Source organism: Petaurus breviceps, unplaced genomic scaffold (genome assembly GCF_028583685.1).
Source record: "Petaurus breviceps papuanus isolate PSGF00001 unplaced genomic scaffold, PetGlider_PUasm1.0 419, whole genome shotgun sequence".
Classification (NCBI taxonomy): Eukaryota; Metazoa; Chordata; class Mammalia; order Diprotodontia; family Petauridae; genus Petaurus; species Petaurus breviceps.
Genome location: NW_027186324.1, coordinates 176,378 through 195,689, shown reverse-complemented (window position 1 = coordinate 195,689; position 19,312 = coordinate 176,378). Strand labels below are relative to the sequence as shown.

The 19,312-nt window shown below is 33.3% G+C and overlaps 1 protein-coding gene across 2 annotated transcripts in view; it reads right to left on the bottom strand.

Annotated features, from left to right (window-relative positions):
• The window catches only part of ROBO1 (roundabout guidance receptor 1), a 210,131-nt gene that overhangs the window by 48,067 nt on the left and 142,752 nt on the right, over positions 1 to 19,312 (bottom strand). The window contains exons 15-18 of one of the 2 annotated variants that reach the window (XM_069100504.1): positions 14,479 to 14,676; positions 10,465 to 10,491; positions 9,003 to 9,045; positions 2,825 to 2,979 (exon numbers count right to left, since the gene is read on the bottom strand). In XM_069100504.1, the coding sequence (XP_068956605.1) occupies positions 2,825 to 2,979; positions 9,003 to 9,045; positions 10,465 to 10,491; positions 14,479 to 14,676 (423 nt within the window). The remainder of the gene's footprint in view (positions 1 to 2,824; positions 2,980 to 9,002; positions 9,046 to 10,464; positions 10,492 to 14,478; positions 14,677 to 19,312) is intronic. The other variant, XM_069100505.1, reaches the window with a different exon arrangement.

Genomic DNA, 19,312 nt, shown 5'->3' with positions numbered 1-19,312 from the left:
CTCAGTCTTTTGGTATCTTAATAAATTTTCTAGTTTATTTCCCCAAATGGCAAACCTGATGTATTTTGTGATGGATAATTATATCAGCATATTTGTAATCTCTATAGGCATTGTGAATATGGCATTGCTGATACAGTAGTATGAAGAAAATACACTTTAATCCTACTATACCTCCTGATCTGATTTGCTATATGAAGAAGAACCAATGGCACTTTAGATTCCAGAAAAAAAAACCAAACAATTGTTGGGTTTGACAAAATACAAACAAAAGAAATCTTTCCTAAGGCAATACTTCATAATGGAAGGATCTGTGATTCTGTCAATGTGAGTGTTCCCTTTTAAGGCAGTCTATTAAAGACTCTGTGAACCAAAAATTCATTACCATGTGTCCATCTGAGGGACAGGTATACAATGTTCAAGGCAAACTATTGTAAAAGCTATCAGAAGAATAGGAAAGGTGAGCAATGGTGCTGCTGTTGTTTTTCAGAAGAGGGCAAGTTAAGACATCATCATTGACTCATATGTTTACTTTCTAATCCCTACAAAATCTTTATGAAAACGGCCTAAGGATGGATGCTGCAAAGGTATCCTTGAGAAGAGAAAAAAAAAAAGCTGGTTTTGGCAGACGCTTTCATGGAGATGATCGTATCTTCAGAGCAGCATGTTTTTGTTTATATTTTAAATTTACATGCACTATTATTTTCAGGATCCAGCTTCATATAAATCCTTTCTTCATTTCCCTTTCCTCCTTTAACAGACAAGGTCTGGAGTTATTGTGCTTCTATTTCTTTTCTATTTCTCTGTCCTTTTCTTCCTTTTTTAAGTTTAAAAGATAATACTTTCTCTTGTTTTGATTTTCTAAGGGGCCATTTGGAATAATAATTAACAAAAGAAAAATTACTTCTTATTTATCACAAAATTGAATTTTAATTCATTTTCTTAGGAAAAGTAGCAGTCATTGAAGAAATTGGTTGAATATAACTAATCTTCATGAAATCTATTCTATCCTAATAAGATATTTTAAAATAGCAGAATTAACAGAATGTATGGGGGCGGCTAGGTGGCACAGTGAGTAAAGCGCTGGCCCCAGAGTTAGGAGGACCCGAGGTCAGTTCCTGCCTCAGACGCTTACACACACACAAAACTAGCCGTGTAAACTTGGGCAAGTTACTTAACCCCAATTGCCCTCCAAAAGGCAAAAAAAAAAGTTTAGGGAACCATGGATAAGTTATTTATGGGGTGGCCAGGTGGTGCAGTGAGTAAGAGTGCCGGACTGGAGTCGGGAGGACCTGGGATCGGTTCTGGACTCAGATACTTAACACCCACACAAAAAATACTGGCTGTGTAACCTTGGGCAAGTTACTTAACCCCAATTGCTTTAAAAATAAAAAGGAATGTATGTTAGGTTGACTTTTAAAAACTTCTTTTAGACTTTGTATTAAATCATGAAGAGCAATGGGGAAATATTTTAATCTGCTAAGATTGGTAAATTATGTTTAGGAATTCATGAAAAGACTTTCATTTCAAAGATTTTCTCTTATTGTGCATTCCACTATAAGAGTACAGTAGGAGTTCACAAAAAATCTTAGAGTTAAAACTTAGTAAAAATCTAGATTCTATGGATCTTTTCAGGACTGATTCAAATTTTACTTTAACCATTACATTTATCAATTAGACATAGCACAACAATTTACGAGCTACTTATATGTTATGTCATAATCACCTCAGTCTTATTTTTATCTACATAAGCATGTTGTATGTTCTTCAAAAACAAGGGTCATGTCATATACACTTCTTGTATCTTCATAGCACTTAAACAGTATACAAAGCAAATCCTTAATAAATACCTTGACTGAGTGAAAGTACAATTTGAAATTTATTTTATCTTAATTTTATTCAAGTCTCAATACAATGAAATATTATAGCATGAAGGTGACCCATTGTTCTCAAAAGTGATACCACTGAAATAAATTCTTTAGGTCCTACACCAGATGGAAATAATAAGTAGGGACCTAAGAACAAATTTTATGGTTGTATATGAGGACCAGTGAAGGGAGGTTCAGCATTAGGGTTGACCATGAGGTGGTAGATTTTCTTCAACTACAGCACCTCATGAAGCCATCTACTAAGGTAGTGAGAGATTAAAATCCATGCTAATGGATTCAGTACCTATAGGGATGAAATCACAAATGTTTAAAGGATTAAATTATCTTCTCTGAGTTTGGATGAGAGGCATTGTGCCAGCATAGCTTCTTAAATGGAAAAAAATAGAGGTTAGGGTGGTGTTGTTTGTTAAGAAATGCCAATGTAAGGGCTGTGATCTAGACATTTCCTAATACAATGGAGAAGATAGAAAATATTCTATGAGGATAGAGGCAAAAAGACACTTTTGGCACTTTGCCTAGAAATCCCATCCCTGCCCTTAATATTTTAAATCATACCTTGTTAAAAGTTAGCATTTGGGGACTAACCAAGTATAGGTCCAGCATGTTGGAAATCTGTGTGCCACACAAACACAACTTAGCTATAAATAATAGTTTATTTAAAATATTTCATACAGCCAGCATCTTGTACAACAAAACAATATGGACTCTTCAAATTCATCCTAATAGATTTCATCTTCTGCTATAATGAATAAAGGAACAACAGAAATAAAGGAATTATAAAGGCATTTTACTTCAGCAGATAAAACCTTAAGAATGTATGTATGTGTGAGCGTGTGAGTGTGTGTGTGTGTGTGTGTATGTGTGCGCGCGCACAGGCAATGGGAGTAGAAACTTAGTCCAATTGAAAATACATAGAGAACGAAGACCATGTATCTAACCTGGGCGGCTATAAGTAGTCAGGTTGCTATCACTGTTTCCATTGCTTGCTGTACAACAGTTGATTGAGCAGTCATTGTGATTATTTCCAGTATTAGGCCAAGTATCTGCTAGCCATGGCTGAGTGACAGGTTCATTGATATTGAGAAGTCCTGGCCTTTAAAAAAAAATGTAAATGTTACAAGCATAAGCAACAACATCTTTTACATGTTTGGCAAATAGAACGGCAATATTAGACTTACAGATTACAGAAGGCTGATACATAAAATGGGTAGAAGTATTCTCTGAAATTACAATTCTATGAACCACAGTATCATAAATCTTAAGATTTGGAGAGTCCATAGAAAGAGATCAATTAGTCAAAATCTATGTAGAAAGTGAGGCTTAGTCACAAAATTAAAATAATCCTGATTAGAATGTGAGTATGCAGATTTCCAGGAAAATAAACTTCTAAAACAAGTGTTGTGAAATAAATATTAGAATTCTAAACCATAGCCACAAAATTGGTCACAAGTGTATCAAGTCAGTTTTTAATAGCCTAAATTGTGTTCTCAAGCTATGCACTTTATTTTTTTGATACATTTGAATAAATATTTTATTAATGTGATTTCTCCCCAAATTTTATTTAAAAATATGTTATTTTATTCAAGACTATGGGCCCCTCATATTAAGTACATGTTTTCATTCAGAAATCCAGAACTATGGCATTCTGACCCTCTTGTTTAGCATACTTTTTCTGAATGTTTGTCAAAATGCTTTGATGGCAATCTTGCAAAATATCATAAATCCATTCATAAATATTGAAAAAACACTTAATTAAACTGAGGGGAGGAGAAGAGACACATGTCCACCATAAGAAGTATTAGCTCTAATGTTTTCTTTTTGTAATAGAGGTTTGGGACCAACAGTGCAAATGAATGAAATGGAGATAAAAAAAATGTCATTCCTAACGTTCTTTTTTAATCAAGTGAAAAGAGCTGATGGAAACATTATAAATTCTATTTATAACACTTTGTCTTCATTTTCTTTGTTAATCTAAAATAACTATTCTTCAATTAACCTATGAATAACAACTTGACATTTTTCTCTCCATGAATATTTATGTTTAGTCAATAAAAGGAAGATGTTACAGAAAAGATGGCTATTTTAAAATATATTTTTTTATCTTTTTGCAGGGGGGAAGACAGGGCAATTGGGGTTAAGTGACTTGCCCAAGGTCACACAGCTAGTAAGTGTTAAGTATCTGAGGCTGGATTTGAATTTAGGTCCTCCTGACTCTAGGGCCAGTGCTCTATTCAATGAACCACCTAGCTGCCCCAAAATAATTTCTTGCAAAACTGAATGCTTTGATTTAGATATCAGGTATTTTTTTTAAATGGGGTAGGAAACATGCTAAAATCCCCTAAAAATTTCCCCCCAAAAGCTTATGCAAATAAGAATGGAATTTAAATGAAGTCTTGGAATTCATAATCCTTTTAATATGAAGAAAACCACAAAAATTAGTTTTATCTCATAGTCTAAGAAAAAGTAATTGTGAAAAGTTATTTACATATCCAAATACAATGAACCATATCTGGTTCTGGCAACCCAATCACCAAATCTGCTTTCTACATAATGAGATGACCTAACACCTCCAGAACATTTAGAATTTGTTTTTTTCTTTTTTGAAAAAAATTTGGGATTAAGTGACTTGCCCATGGTCACATGACTGGTAAGTGTTCAATGACTGAGGCCTGATTTGAACTCATGTCCTCCTGACTCCAGGGCTGATGCTCTATTCACTGCACCACCTAGCCGCCCAAGAATTTGTTCTAATTTGAAACTAGACTAAAGATCTGACTTGGAGGATAAGACATACTATGAAGCAATTTGACATATAAATTATCTAATTTGTGCAAGTGGTTTACACAAATTTCAAAGTACTATTTGTCAGTTTCTATTAATATTATTATATTGCTCACTAGATCTTACCTTCTGTCCAATTTTTAAAATAAAATTAATAAGAATAGAAATGTCATAATTATGTGTCTATGAGTATGTATTCATTAAAACAAGATACCTAAAACTTGTGTGCATTCTAATAGAGAAATCTGAGATTTATCTTGTGGAGGTCCTTACATCTTACAATTACATTTATCTCATTAGATGATCTCCAATGCCTTTTCCAACCCTAAAATTTTTTAAATAAATAATTTTTAAAATAAATTTAATTTTTAAATTTTTATTTAAAAATTTTTAAATTAATTTAAAATTAATTAAATTTTAAAATTTTTATATAAATTTTATCGACACCTTTCATTATTATTACATCATTTACAATCCCAATGCTTCCCTCTCTCTTCCTCCTCCATCCTGCGTCTCATATCTTATAAAATGAGTGAAAAGGAGGAGAAATAATAAAAAAAACCACCAGTTGAGCAAAAATGACCAACACATCAAAATATCTAACGTGAGAGTCAATATTTCGTACCCAAAGTTCCATACTCTGACAAAGATATATTTTTAGGAATCTTCAGGGTAATATATGTTTGTGTTTCCGGGGTAGGGGAGGGTAGGTCAAGAAGTGACATCTTATGATGCTAAAAATGTTGAGGGGGAAAATGGATTTGCTTTTTCACAATACAAATATTGTACAGATGAACAATTTTCCTTTTCCTTTTTCATCTTCCTCTTAAAGGAAGAAAAGTATCAGCATAGGAATTATAACGGAGAACAAAAGTCAGAAGCATGGGTCAAATAGAAATTAACCTGATTCTGAATCAACTATAAAAAAGGAAAAATTTAATAATAAGAAGAAGAAATCTTTATAACAAAATAAAGTTATATATTCTGTTCCTTATAGAATTCAAAGTTCAAATGCTTAAGGAAATATACGGAATATCTGTCTAATTTACAAGTATTATGAACAAATTTGTGATCTCTTCTATTTAGAAAGGGAATGAAAAGTCTAGAGGGGAGAGGGGCGTCAGTGTAGAGAGAAAGGCTTAGGTTCAGTTCGAATGTCTAACATATACTAACTACAGACAGAAAGGCCTAGACTTTTTCTATATCTAATATACACTAGCTATAGACAGAAAGGCCTAGGTTCAGATCTAAGTCTAATACATACAATCTGACAATAGGAAAGGCACTAAGCCTTTCCGTAATGCAGGCAATTCCAGGATTTTAGACTGCAGTTAAGTTCTTAATTTGCATTGCCTATAGCAATAAAATCACATGTCCAAACAAAAATATAAATAGAGACATAGATATAAATGGATATGGAGATAGATCCTTCTGTTTAGATATTTCAAAGCTAATCATTTGTTTCAGGATTTGGGAAGTCTTCCATTTCATGCTAGAAAGCTAATTTCAGATAATCTTTTATAAAGCTGTGCTAAAAGCAGAAAGATTTAAATGAACAACTCTGCATGTAAACTTCATATTTTAAACTTTAAAAAAAGAATATGGTTCATAAATCAGTCCCTCAAAAACTTTAACCTCAGACTAATCTCTATAAAGGTTGACAAACTGGTGGTGGTTATACAGTGTGAAACTAAGCAGATTATGTCATCAGTAGACTGATATATTGAAAATGACTACTGGAAGAAGGAAAAAAAAAGCCAATCATTTTGATGAAACCTGTACAGTGCTGGCATTTCTCTGCCAAGTTTGGGGTCTTTTATTTGTATTTTAAAGAACTAGCATTTTTGAATGTTATATAAAGAGTTCTCTTCTTGTGCCTATGTTGGGGGGCATGCTTGCTTATAAAGAGGAAAAGGAATATATGCACACACATGCTTTATAGACATATGAGGAACATATGCACGTATGTTTTATACACATATAACAAATATATTTACTTACATGCATGCACACATATATGACTATCCCTACCCTCGAGAAACTTATATTTTATTCAAAGGAAGAAAATATAGGTGAAGAAATATATATAATAGCCCAGAACTAGGAAGGTCAGGTCCGTGGGCTTCTTTCACCAACAGTGAAGTCTACGTGGCTTTGTAGGCTGGTGGTGATTTACAAGGTAAAAGTAGGCATGGGGTATGGGTATTTAACAGCTATATCTAAAATATTTCTTTTTGTGGATCAACACCTAGATGATGACATAAACTACTTTGGCTTTTGTCTGTTCTATTCCTGTAGAAAGGTATTTTTTTTTAATGTTCCTCCCCCCATCTCGGGCCCATGATACCTTTACGATGCTTGATATTACAGTGTGAGGATGAAGATGGTATTTTTCTCCACTGGAGGACCAATTAAGAACATATAAGAGGACAGGGATCGAAGGGTAATTGTTACTTAGCTTCACTGTCACCCCAATGCAAACACACCTATTAGCTAGCTTCCTTTTACCGATAAAGTGAGAAAGATGTTTTTAGTTCCAACTAAATTTTTATTTTTTAAAACATTTAGAATTACAGAATTTAGAGTTTTGAAGAGAATTTGAAATATTTATTAACCTCTTCATTTTACAGGGGAAGAAATTGAAGCACAGAAAAGAAATCTAGAATCCAAGGCTAGGGACACCTAGAATTCAGGTCTTTCCACATTAGCTGGGGGACCTGGAAGAAGTAAATTTCTTAGTTTATACTTGGTATATTTTAACTCACTCTGGAATCTGTAATAGATGGTGTATATAGTAATATATAAGATATAAGATTTCAATGATATACATATTTATAATACACACACACACATATAAATAGTATATTCAAAACAAAAATAAAGAGAAGGATAATTCATAAACCAGAAATTCTGTATATGCAAACAGACATTGTCCTGCTCCAGATATTTGCCTGTGTTCGCATTCACTTTAATTTAGATTATAAATTTGATATCTAGAACCAGTTTTACACTTCAGTATTGAACCTCCTTCACTAAAAACAAAAACAAAACAAAAAAGCAAACACTGAGCAAAGATTAGGTATCTGAGTAAATACTTGCCAGTGGATTGATTATACTTAGTAGGTCAAGGTTTTTAATCAGAGTATACGCAGATAGAGTGGTGGCAAGACAGACAAATAAAAACCGACAGAGACACATAAACCCATAGACCTAGACCTTGTAAAGACCAAGTCTTGGAAACCAGAAGCTTTTTGATCAATGTTTAAAACCACTGACTGTTTTGAAGTATAAAAAAAATGTGTATAGTTTTAATTCTCAAATTAAATTAACTGGGAAACAAAGAAAAGTAATCCTTAAAAAGAACCACAACCCTGCTGATATAAGGTAAATACAGATAGGTATGGCGGAGCCAAGAAGCCTGCCTTACTACCCCAGAGATCAGCGTTTAATGCCAAATACTCTTAACTAACCTGCTTCCCCAATTTCTGGGCATTCTTTTAAATGATTCAAATGGAAAACAGGTCTTACATGGAAGCTTCCGTTCAGTTCAGTTTACACATCCTAAACTCGACATGGCATAAACTTCTTTTGTTTTCAAAAAATTATCTTTTATACTGGAAAGTCATGCACAGGTGGCTTTTTATCACTCTGGCAGAGTCAGACCTCACAACAATTTGTGACCCGACTGTGCTAATATCATTAATCATTAAACAATAACTGGTTCAGCAAACACTTTTTTAGATTCAATTTCAGCTCTATCTAGATGTTTACAGAATAAACCTTTTGTACTATTAGGCTAACCCTGATTTTTTCCTTTAGTACATCACTTAGTTCAAGTGATGGCTTAAACTATTCTAAAAGCCAGAACAGAACTACAAAAAGTTACAAGATGCTGCTGCTGTGTTAAGTAGCTTTCTTGATGAACATCTTTTTTGTAGTATCTATAAAACAACTATATTTCTTAATCTCAATAAATGCTACAACTTAATTACTTTAATGCCTTTAATCATCAGTTAAGTCAGCAAGTCTTTTCTTTTCCCAGTCAATGTGCTCCCTCTGGTGTTCATTTCCTAAAAACACATTGGTTTCAATCCTGGCAACTGGGTTGAAGGAGTTCAATTTGATTATAAAAGGGAACCATGTGTCCTATCATTAAAAGATATGAATCAAATTCTCCCATTTAGCTAAACCTGTGAAATAGTACCAAAATTAAGAAAATATTGATTCCGAATTTTCCTTCCTTAGGACACATCATTTATTCTTAATAAACCTTAATTCAATACAGTGAGATTTATTTCCTATTCCTTAAAAATCTAAAATAAACAATGTAATTACCTGCCTCCACTGCTCACTGCTTCGCCTCCTCTCTGATAAGTTACTAGAATATTACAAAAGAAAGGAATTAATTAATAATCATATTAGATATTGAAAACAATGCATTTATGAATACTTTCTAAAAGAGAGTATTTTCTTTTTTTCTATCCAGAAGTCTAATGATAACATTCTCAAGTAGGGCAATACAACTTTCTAGAGAAATTCAGTTATTTTTAAGTTATGACAATGATTTTAGGCAACAACCATTTTCCTAAATATGCCACCAGGACTGAAAACAGAATTCATTCGTTCATTCATTATTCCATAAAATACTAAATATCAAGTGTATATCTCTACACCAACGTCCCATAGTTAAAGGTTCATTTCATGCATAATTTTATGATATTCAATCGCTGATTTTATTTGGAAAACTAAACTCTGTTTAAAAAAACTGTAAAAAAATAATGGCTCAGACATTGAAAAATTACTACAGTAACCACCAAAAAGAAGAAAAAAATCTACTATGTAAATATAAGTGACAGTGCTAGTCCTGTGTGATTTATGCAAGTCAGGTTAATTACTATTATACCTATGTACACCATCCCAAACATTCTTCAATAGAACAAAAGAACAGGAACAAAAAAGCCTAGCTTTCTGAAAGTACGAGCCAAATAGATGCTTTAAATTTGCTTTAATTTTTTTTTAAAGTTATACATAGTCAGCTAGACAAGGAGTTAAAAAGATAAGCTTCACTGCAAATCCTGATAGATTCAACAGCTGTGCATTTTCTTATTAGAAATGTGTTTTTAAAATCTGCCAACTTTCTCACCCTTACAAGAACTCCTAGGTAGGAGCCTGCAAAGGAGAGATAACTGCTTCCAGTGATTACAATAACCAGATTAAAATGTAGGAGGTGGTGTTACAGGTAAGTCTTTTTGCTAATGGCAACGTGAAAGAAGAGGGCCCTCTACCAAATAAATTGAGTAGGTATGATTATCAGGATCTTGACACAAGAAAATGGAAAGCTTTATTCTCCAAGTATGCTGTACATTACAATTTACTTCTTTTAAAAAGGTTTATTCTATAGCAAAGAATTATATTGAAGAGAAATATTTTTGAAAAATCTACCAAGTTCAAGTTGAAGAAAAGAATGAAGTCAGAAAATATTCAAAAGGATTATTAGCATGTTAAATCATGCTTGGGGTAGAAACATTGTGTGTCTCTAATAAAAACAGTGCAAACAAATAGTAAGATGCAATGTGAAGTCATAAATAAATAAGTCTATTAAATAGATGAAAAGCAGTGTCTAACAGTTCTGCTCAAACACAGGCCTGTCTGCTACCGTCACATAAAACATTCGATTTTAAGTCTTTTTCATTCCTTCTCATAGCAGCCTGGTTGGTTACACCAGAAAAAGGGCAAAATAACAGTATGACACATGCAAATCTAACAGGGCAGGGTGAGGGTAAGTGCAAATATATACCTGTTGGTGTGAAGGTAAAAGACGGGACTGAAAAATCAAAACAAAATATAAACCAGTTACTAAGCTGAAGAGAGAAGGGGAACACATCACATTAGTATAAATCGAGCAGACAGCTGAACATAAAACAAATGTAAATAACTAAGCCAGTGGTTCTGTCACAGTGATAGATGAATGAGACCAGAGCTGTGGTTAGAAAAGAAGGTACCACTCTAAAGCAGCTGACATGGCAGTACACTCAGGAGGGGGACAGAGTTCGGTTAGCCTGTAAATGACCCTCCATTTAGTAATGTGTTTTACCCATAGTCCTAGTACAAACAAGAATCCTAAACTATTAATCATTTCCAAACACTGGGTGATGGATTCTTGAACAAGTATTAGCAAGGTCTTGCTTGAACCTTATCTACAGATCAGTAAATGATCATTAAAAGGAGACTACTAAGGACTTAGGAGAAAAAAATAGCAATCATAGGAACAAAGGCAACCATAAAATCAAATTGTCTCATTTTGAGTAACTTCTACAAGAAATGTCTTACATCTCATTATAGAAGTGGTGTAAATACTACACTTCCAGTTGTTTATTTTGTCATCATGGAAAAATCCTGGATGGATCAAAGCTTAGAAGACTTAAAAGTGCGTTTTCTGTACTTCGTATTTAAAAACTCTGAGTCTATCTACCAGTCTCTCAAAATACATGTACATGTGTGTATGTATGCATGTGTATATGTAATCTCCTACACAATAGACTTAACAATGGAATGATATTTTCCCTCTGAAAATCTTCTCTGTCTCTGTCTCTCTCTCTGTCTCTGTCTCTGTCTCTCTCTCTCTCTGTCTCTGTTTCTCTGTCTCTATCTCTCTCTTGCTTGAAACGGAACAGCAGACTTTAAAAGTGGAAGCCCTTGCCTCCTTCATTCTTTCTATCATCTCACACTCCCTCTGTATGTTGCATGGCACCAGAGCGATTTCCATGTCATTTCATAAAGGGAGGAGACTGATTTATTTTTTAAGCTCTTCACATTAATTTAAAGTCTGGTCTAGTAAAGAAAAAAAAGTGTAGCAGACTTAAGATAAAGATTTAGTTAGGAAAATTTTTGATACATAGGAAATGGATTAACCAGTTCCATATTTTAAGTAAGAAAACTGCCAAGTATGTATTTTCTATTTCATATAGTTCTGATATTTTTATGAAATTTATTTTAGGATTAAGGCTTTTGGGATACAAATAGTATCACTGTGGGCCCACTCAAAGAAACAAGCTTTTCTACATCTAAGCACACTATGTATAGAGGACAAAAAACTGAAAACCTCAACATTGTTTACCCAATTCATGCACTGGTTTCATTTTGTAGCCCAACAGGCAAGAATTTTATTATGGGTTTTTCCCCCAGTCAGGTCTTTTCACACAGTAATTTAGCTACATTCAAAAATAGAGAGCCATAGTAACCAGTCTTCGTAAATAAATAAATAAATAAATAAATGAAAAAGGCAATTTGAAACTACAGCTATTCAAAAAGGAATGGGGTACCTCAACATCAATTTTCAATCACAAGGACACAGGAAAAATAGGAAAGGTCCTTGTCATTACTTCTCTTAGCCAACTACTAACCTTCAATCTGAGGAATACAAAAGAAAATGAAAAGAGGTCAAACTAAGTGAAATCTTCATAGCTAGTACGACAAAGAACAACTTAATTCTCAAAGCTTTCATTAATAACCTGTCTTCCTGCCCAATATGAGTGAATATGTGCAAATGTAGGTACTGAAATATTTTAACATGTCAGAGGCACAAAAATTGTTGAAAAAATGTTAATAATGTTTATTATGTTTTAGCATCTTTTACAGATCAATAGGTTTTTCCACATTTATTTCTTTAAAACATTTCACATCTTTTTGTCTTGAAATTATGAACATGTGTTTTCAGTGTAGAAACAGGTTGTCTTTTAAAAATCTCAAAATGTAAAAAATACTTTTTGAAGAAATGCATTGAAGAAATCCAAATAAATTTAGAATTACTTCAAAAGTGCCAATAAGGCAAAAGTGCAGAAAGCAGAATCAAATTCTCATCAAATTACATTTGTAATTATGTTCTATGATTTCTACTAAAATACTAGCTGAATGAAAGGACAATGATATTAGTTTAGTAGGTTTTACAGAAAGAAGGCAAAGGCATTGACCAGCATGCTTAAAGTACATTAGTAAATGGAAAAGAGAATTTCATTAGTTAAATTCACTGTGCTTAATACATCTTAAGATTCCAAGAGAATTAAAGATATTAAATATATACAACTATAGAAAAAAATGTATTAAACCCTAATACAAGTGACACCTGACGGGAAGATATAAGGAAACAGGGCAAACTGATGTTAATCAAATACTCTTCTTGTTCAAACTAGATTCAAAATAAAAGCCTAAACCGCAAATTTCACAAGACTATCAATTCCAAAAATAGAGCAATCTTCTCATTTGAATTTTTTTTTTCATTCATAAAAGGCTTAATATGGTAACATGTGGGTCTTGTACTTCTTCAAACTATATACAGACTGGATACAAGCCAGAGATAGTCCTTTGCAACCACTGCTAACCCTCATTATGTATTTTATTTCTCTGGCAATTGAGGTAACTTTTTCTGTATTTAAATAAGTGGTATGTTTAAAGACTTATTTAATGTGGCTAAGACTAAGACTATTCGCTGCCTGTGAAAACATTTTATAGCTCATTTTCTGTTTCTGGTGGTGAATTAACTGGTTCTGGGGTTGTAATCTTTGGTCACTGAACAGTTTCTCTCAGTGGAATGATAACTAGCTCATTTAAGGGAACAAACTCATGAGTTAGTGAAATAAGTTATTTGGTCAAGATATTTAAAGATGTGCTCTCTTAATCCTTCACATTCAAGGCTGAAAAATTCTTCCCCCTCTCCAAAGAAAATAAAAAGGGCAGGTTTACTTAATACAGATTAAACTTTTAAGAATCATGAATGGAAGCTCTGAATCATATAATATACTTTAGAGTAATAACTGTGATCATATAATTCAAAATTAAGACAAAGAGGTGTTCTTGGAAGTTTTGGTAAATCAGGAGAATGCTTTACTTCTAAGGAGGGGTCAATCTGACTGTTTTTAACAGTGTTAAAATTTCCAGGAGAAGAAAAAATACAAAATAACTAATCCAAAATACATGAGTATTTGTGGAAAAGGTACTTGTGAAAAGCATTGGCACTATTTGTTTCATCCCATGAGACTACAGATGATGCCAAGAAACCCTTTCCAATAAAACTAATTCAAGCATAAATTCTGCTGATGCTGTAAAGCCGTGAGCTAGAAACTCTGCCATCAGCAATATGTATATATTTAACTGAGAAGCTTTAATTAAGAAAAAGAAGATCTTAAATCCCTCTCCTCTGCCAGAATGGACATATTCTTCAGTCATGTGTTCCCTTATCTATAAAAACAATAAACACCAGATACTAAAATAACCAAAGAGCACAATTGTCCCTCTTGTTTCACAAGGGACAGCGATTCCCTCTTCAAAAACTGCAAAGCAAAGTTCAAATTCGGCTTTTATTGTTGCTGTCTAAGAAAAGCCGAATTCCCCTACCACAAGTCAAAGATGAATTCTCTGACTGGTCTAGGAATGATAGCCATCTACATGTTACCCCACATGAGATTCACTGGTCAGAAAATGGGGTTAAGTATCTTTAAAAGAACAAAAGAGTTAACGTAAACTATATTTATTATACATCTCTACTATCCTCCATGCAGATTATATGAAGGTGATTTCTATATACATATCTACAATTACACTGATACACATGTGCACATATCCTTATATTTCATATACAATAAATACTGATTAAATATAATATAAAGTACATGTATCAATATAAGTTTTAACTCAAAAATACTATAAATTTAAAGCTTGGTGACTATTTAAAATACCCTAACTGCTACTTATAAAAAAATGTATCTTCAAACTTGGGCAAACATCAGAAATGTCAGAAAATTAAATAAGTGAATACCTTTTCTGATACCAGCATAAGTACTAGTGAGTCCGTTTCTCTTTTTCCGGTGACGATACAACCAGATGCTGAAGACCATAAGGATTATCCAACAGGCAGCCCCAATACCTGCTATAAATGCTGGTTGCTTCACAACATCAGAAATCTGCTGAGCAAGACTGACTTGATCTTCTGGTGACACAGGATTCCCATAGGAGTCTGAAAATTCATCTTTTGGTTAATTAGGTTTTAAGATTAATCGTGCAACTAACATGACACATACAAAAAATTATACAATACATTGTGGTTTTCAGTTTTTAAAACTTTAGAGCAGAGATAGCTAATCTCACATTTGTAGTTTCTATTTACCCCCTAAGATCATGGCATCTGGTTGAACAAAACAAAATTAATTTTAATTCAATTTGAGTAAAAAATTCTGCTTGTAACATGTGGGTAGTAGAGAGTTTAAAAATGTTACCTATCATGGCTTAGGTAAAGTCCCTCTGAAAAAAAGTTTCCAAAATAAATACATAAAAATCAGAAAAAAACCCATAAATTTTCTCAATGGCCACACAGTTAAATTATGAGTAGGAAACAGTTGTAAAACATTACTTATTTTCTCAGACTTTTAAAGAATTCTTTATTATACAAAAATATGGGAGTAAAAAAGCATTGTGAAGCGACAATATGCTTCCTTCACAAGGTAGATGTAAAAATGATGTTTCTAGAAGTTTCCAAAACATTATAGCTTAAAATTTATCTTTCTTAGTGCTTTATTATTATTGCCTAAGGAAAAGGAACCCTCAAAATCAAGAATGGTAAAATGCAACAAAGAAAAGATGAACGCAACCATTGGATGTCTTACTTGGAAAATATAACAAAAAAAAAAAGACAGGAAAGACTGTAAGAAAGGGACAATGAAAATGTAAACAAACTATACTAGATTTAAACAGATATTCAAATAGATATTTTCCCTTTAGTTATCCAGATTAAGAAAGCAAACTGAAGACATGGTTAGCTGTCAAATATCCTTATTTACATATAAATATTAAACTTACAAGCATATTATACTCAGTTCTCATCTATGGAAATCATGCTTCATCAACACCTCCCATCTCAGTGTGCACATAGTATGCTTCCAAAGACCTCTCAGGGACACTAGGGCAGCTGCCCCATGCTACGAACCCACACTCTACTTTGGCACTAACAGACATTAGCATTGAGGATGTTCACTGGGCTGAAAATTTCCATTTGTGTGCTGCAGCTTTACTGATTTTGACTTAGTCAAATAGCAGCTCTTCCCTTCAACATCTGGTGGAATGGAAATCTGTGCTTTTGTCCATTTTATTGAGACTGGTATATTTAGAAAAGAGGCAGGGTGTTAAATCAACTAGCTTTAAAAATTTCTATTAAAACAACCTGATTCACAAAGGAAAAACTGGTTAATTTTTTTTTAATTCCCAGAGTGCTAGCTGTTGAAACTATTTACACATCAATAATATTTTTGATAATATGACCATATTAACATGTTGTCTTCTCCCCCCCCCCAACATTATATGCAGTTATAAATTCTGAAAAGTGAACTGGAAGGGCAGCAAGCCATATTCCATGAATGCATTTACTTTAGGAAAGAGAGCTTTTGGGATGTGAATTATTTTCCCATTTCCTATTAGTTTGTCATTTTTTGTTGCTTCCTTTTTTGCTTGAACATAATTACAGATTTCATTCTATGGAGGGGTCAAGGCTGAATACCTCTTTTCACATAACAATCACCTGGCTTCTACAGTTTGTTGACTGAAAGTTTCATTTCATGTTCCATATCCTTTTATCTTCAGCTATCCTAAGAGCACTTCATACTCTGAAAGTTCATGAAGCAGACCTATTCTTTTCTTCCTAATACACCCTTTGTATCTGCTAGGTTTATAGATTTCATGGCTATTTGTGCAAGGTTAAGTTGGGTTGCTTCAGATTTTATGGAGACAGCCGAGTGGGGTTCAATACAAGTGGCCAGATGGGCTTAACAGTATAAAGTGCAGTGTGACTAATGAATTAAAACTGCCACTCTGGATCTCATCCTTTGTCTCCCTGTAGCTGAGGCTATATTATGATATGGAAAACTGAAATGTACTTCTAATTTCAAAACACCAAATATGACCCTTAAATCCCATGGTTAAATATTAAGTCAATAGAATTATAAATAATTTTTCTTAGATCATCCCACAAAACACAGAGAAATTAAATGTTATATACCATATTAAAATGTATCAACAATTTAGAATTCAGCAATAATGTAAGATTACTAATTTGAGAACTACTGATATTTCATAAAATAGTGCAGTGTACACGTTACACACATGCACATAAACACACAAATACATTTCCCCCTACTTAGGCTATTTTTTTTCTCATTACACTTGTATTATTTAGCATTTTAACACTTGCAATAGAAACTTTCTCTTTTGGTCAAAAAAGAAATAAAATATGTGGTAGGCTGTATAGCATAGTGGATAAAACACTAGACAGAGTCAGAAAGACTTGGGTTCAAATCCTGCCTCAGATTAATTTTATATGTTTTGCCAATTCATTCACATGAGTTTTAAATGCTATTGATTTGGTACACATCCCAAATAATTCTCTGGTATGTCATTCTACAAAAGTCTCTTAACCTCAGTTTCCTCATCTGTAAAGCAAAGGATTTGATGGCGTCTAAGGTCAACTATAGGAAATGATTACATATGGTCGAAAATTGTGGTATGTGCTCTATTCTAGAAGGGAGATTCCCAAACTAGCTTTGTGGACTACAAAGTAGATGAAGAGTTGTTTAAATATATATATATATTTTAATTTTTAAGTACAACGTAGGTTGATACTAAATAAAAAGTTATCAGTTGTTCACAAATGTTCACTCAAGTAAATTGGTTCCAAATATATTTGTTTGTTTTGTCAGTCAAGCTGCTTAAAGAAGGTAAAGAAACGTAAGGTTCAGACTTAATAGACTGAGCCATTGGATAAATCTACTCCATGCACCAGTGTCACAATCAACCAGTGGTGGGGCCTCAGAAGGCTGCCATTTTTTCCCCCATACATTCTCCTAATTGCTTAGTAATTAGATCTACACCAAACAATTCAACAATGAACTCCTATATGAAAAAGGGGATTTTTGAATAATTTGCATGAAATTTAAGGATTAGGGATGGAAATTTCATTTTTCAGAACTATTCTTTGAATTATAAAGTAATTATTTTATTTCGATAACATTACTACATAGGTAAGCTGTTCCACCCAAGTTTTTTCAATAACTGAGGCTTATCTTTTTAAAAATCAACTAAAAAAATTCTAACCTTTTTACTACTGGGGTGGAAAATATTCTAAAATACATTATCTAACCTTTACAAACAGACTACTTTTCTTTTTGCACAGGCTTGTGGTGGTCTAGAGAATATCCAATGAATAGAAAACTCCCTTTAGCAATGCACATCGGCATCTGCTCTATAAATTACACTTTTAAAGAGTAGTTGGGGACATTAGGGGATTAAAAACTTGCCCAGGGTCACCACATCAGTATTTGTCAAAGAAAGGACTTCCTAACATATGCTCCTTTCTTCCTTACTTTGCATTTACTTTGAATTTCCTCTGTGTGTGTGTGTGTGTGTGTGTGTGTGTGTGTGTAAGTAACATATTGCTTCTCTCCACACAATGGACTTAATAAGTTCAAGGACTGTTTTAATTTTTGTCTTTCTGTGCTCAGTACTTAACAGTGCCTGGAGTTGATTGATTGCTGACTCAATACAAACTATCTAACCACTCTTATCATACTGCCCCTCACAAGAAAATATACTAAACATGATTTAGCTTTTTTTTTTCTCTCAAAAATTTCAAGACCTATAAGTATCCCTTAATTTTTCTCTGAAATCTAGGAATCGTTTTCTTGGCCTTTCATATACCCAAAGTAATGCATCACTGTTTTTGAGGCATGAATGTCCACTGAAGAATAATAGATTTTTTAATGATTCAGTCATATGCATTTTAAATGCTACTGACTTGATATACATCCAAAATCAGGCAAGGCAGAAGAAGCAGATAATTGAGGGTGAATAGGAGACTCACCTACTCATATATATCTCTGTGAGTAGCCTGAAAGAATACCTGAAATGATGGGATTCCATCATTATCATAAATTTCTTTGGGTGAAAGCACGGAAGCTCTTTGAGGCCCCTGTTAAAATGCCAATAAATTTGCAGTGAATAGAATATGTGGAACTAGTAACATGTAATGGAGAAATCGTTTATCAGAACAGAGGGTGCTAAAAGAAGAGACAGGGTATATTATAAAGGTGGACAGAAGTGATAAGAAAAAGATCCCAGAGATGCAAAGAAGGACCCCAAATGAAAGCTTTCCTAAAGGACGCTGGGCATGAAGAGGGCAGAAAGAATTCTGGCAATAAGCTTTATAAGTAAATCAAAGATTATATTCTAGATATAAGACATCTAAATTGAGAAACTGACCTTAAGGACCTAATGAACTGCAATTCCCAAGGTAAGTTTCAATTTTTAAAAAAGTCACAAACTGAAAGATTTACAAAACATATTTTTGGATATCCCATTATTATATATTCATTGTACTGAGTTATATTTCACTATTAGCATAACAATATTCTTTTTTGCTCAAAAATGAGAAACTTTTTTTTATTTTAAAAGCAATTGGGGTTAAGTAACTTGCTCAAGATTACACGGCCAGTTATTTCTGGGTGTGGTGCTGAGTATCTGAGCCCGGGATTTGATCCCCAGGTCATCCCAACACTGGAGCCAGTGCTCTTACTCGCTGAGCCACCTGGCCGCCCCTAAGCAATTGGGGT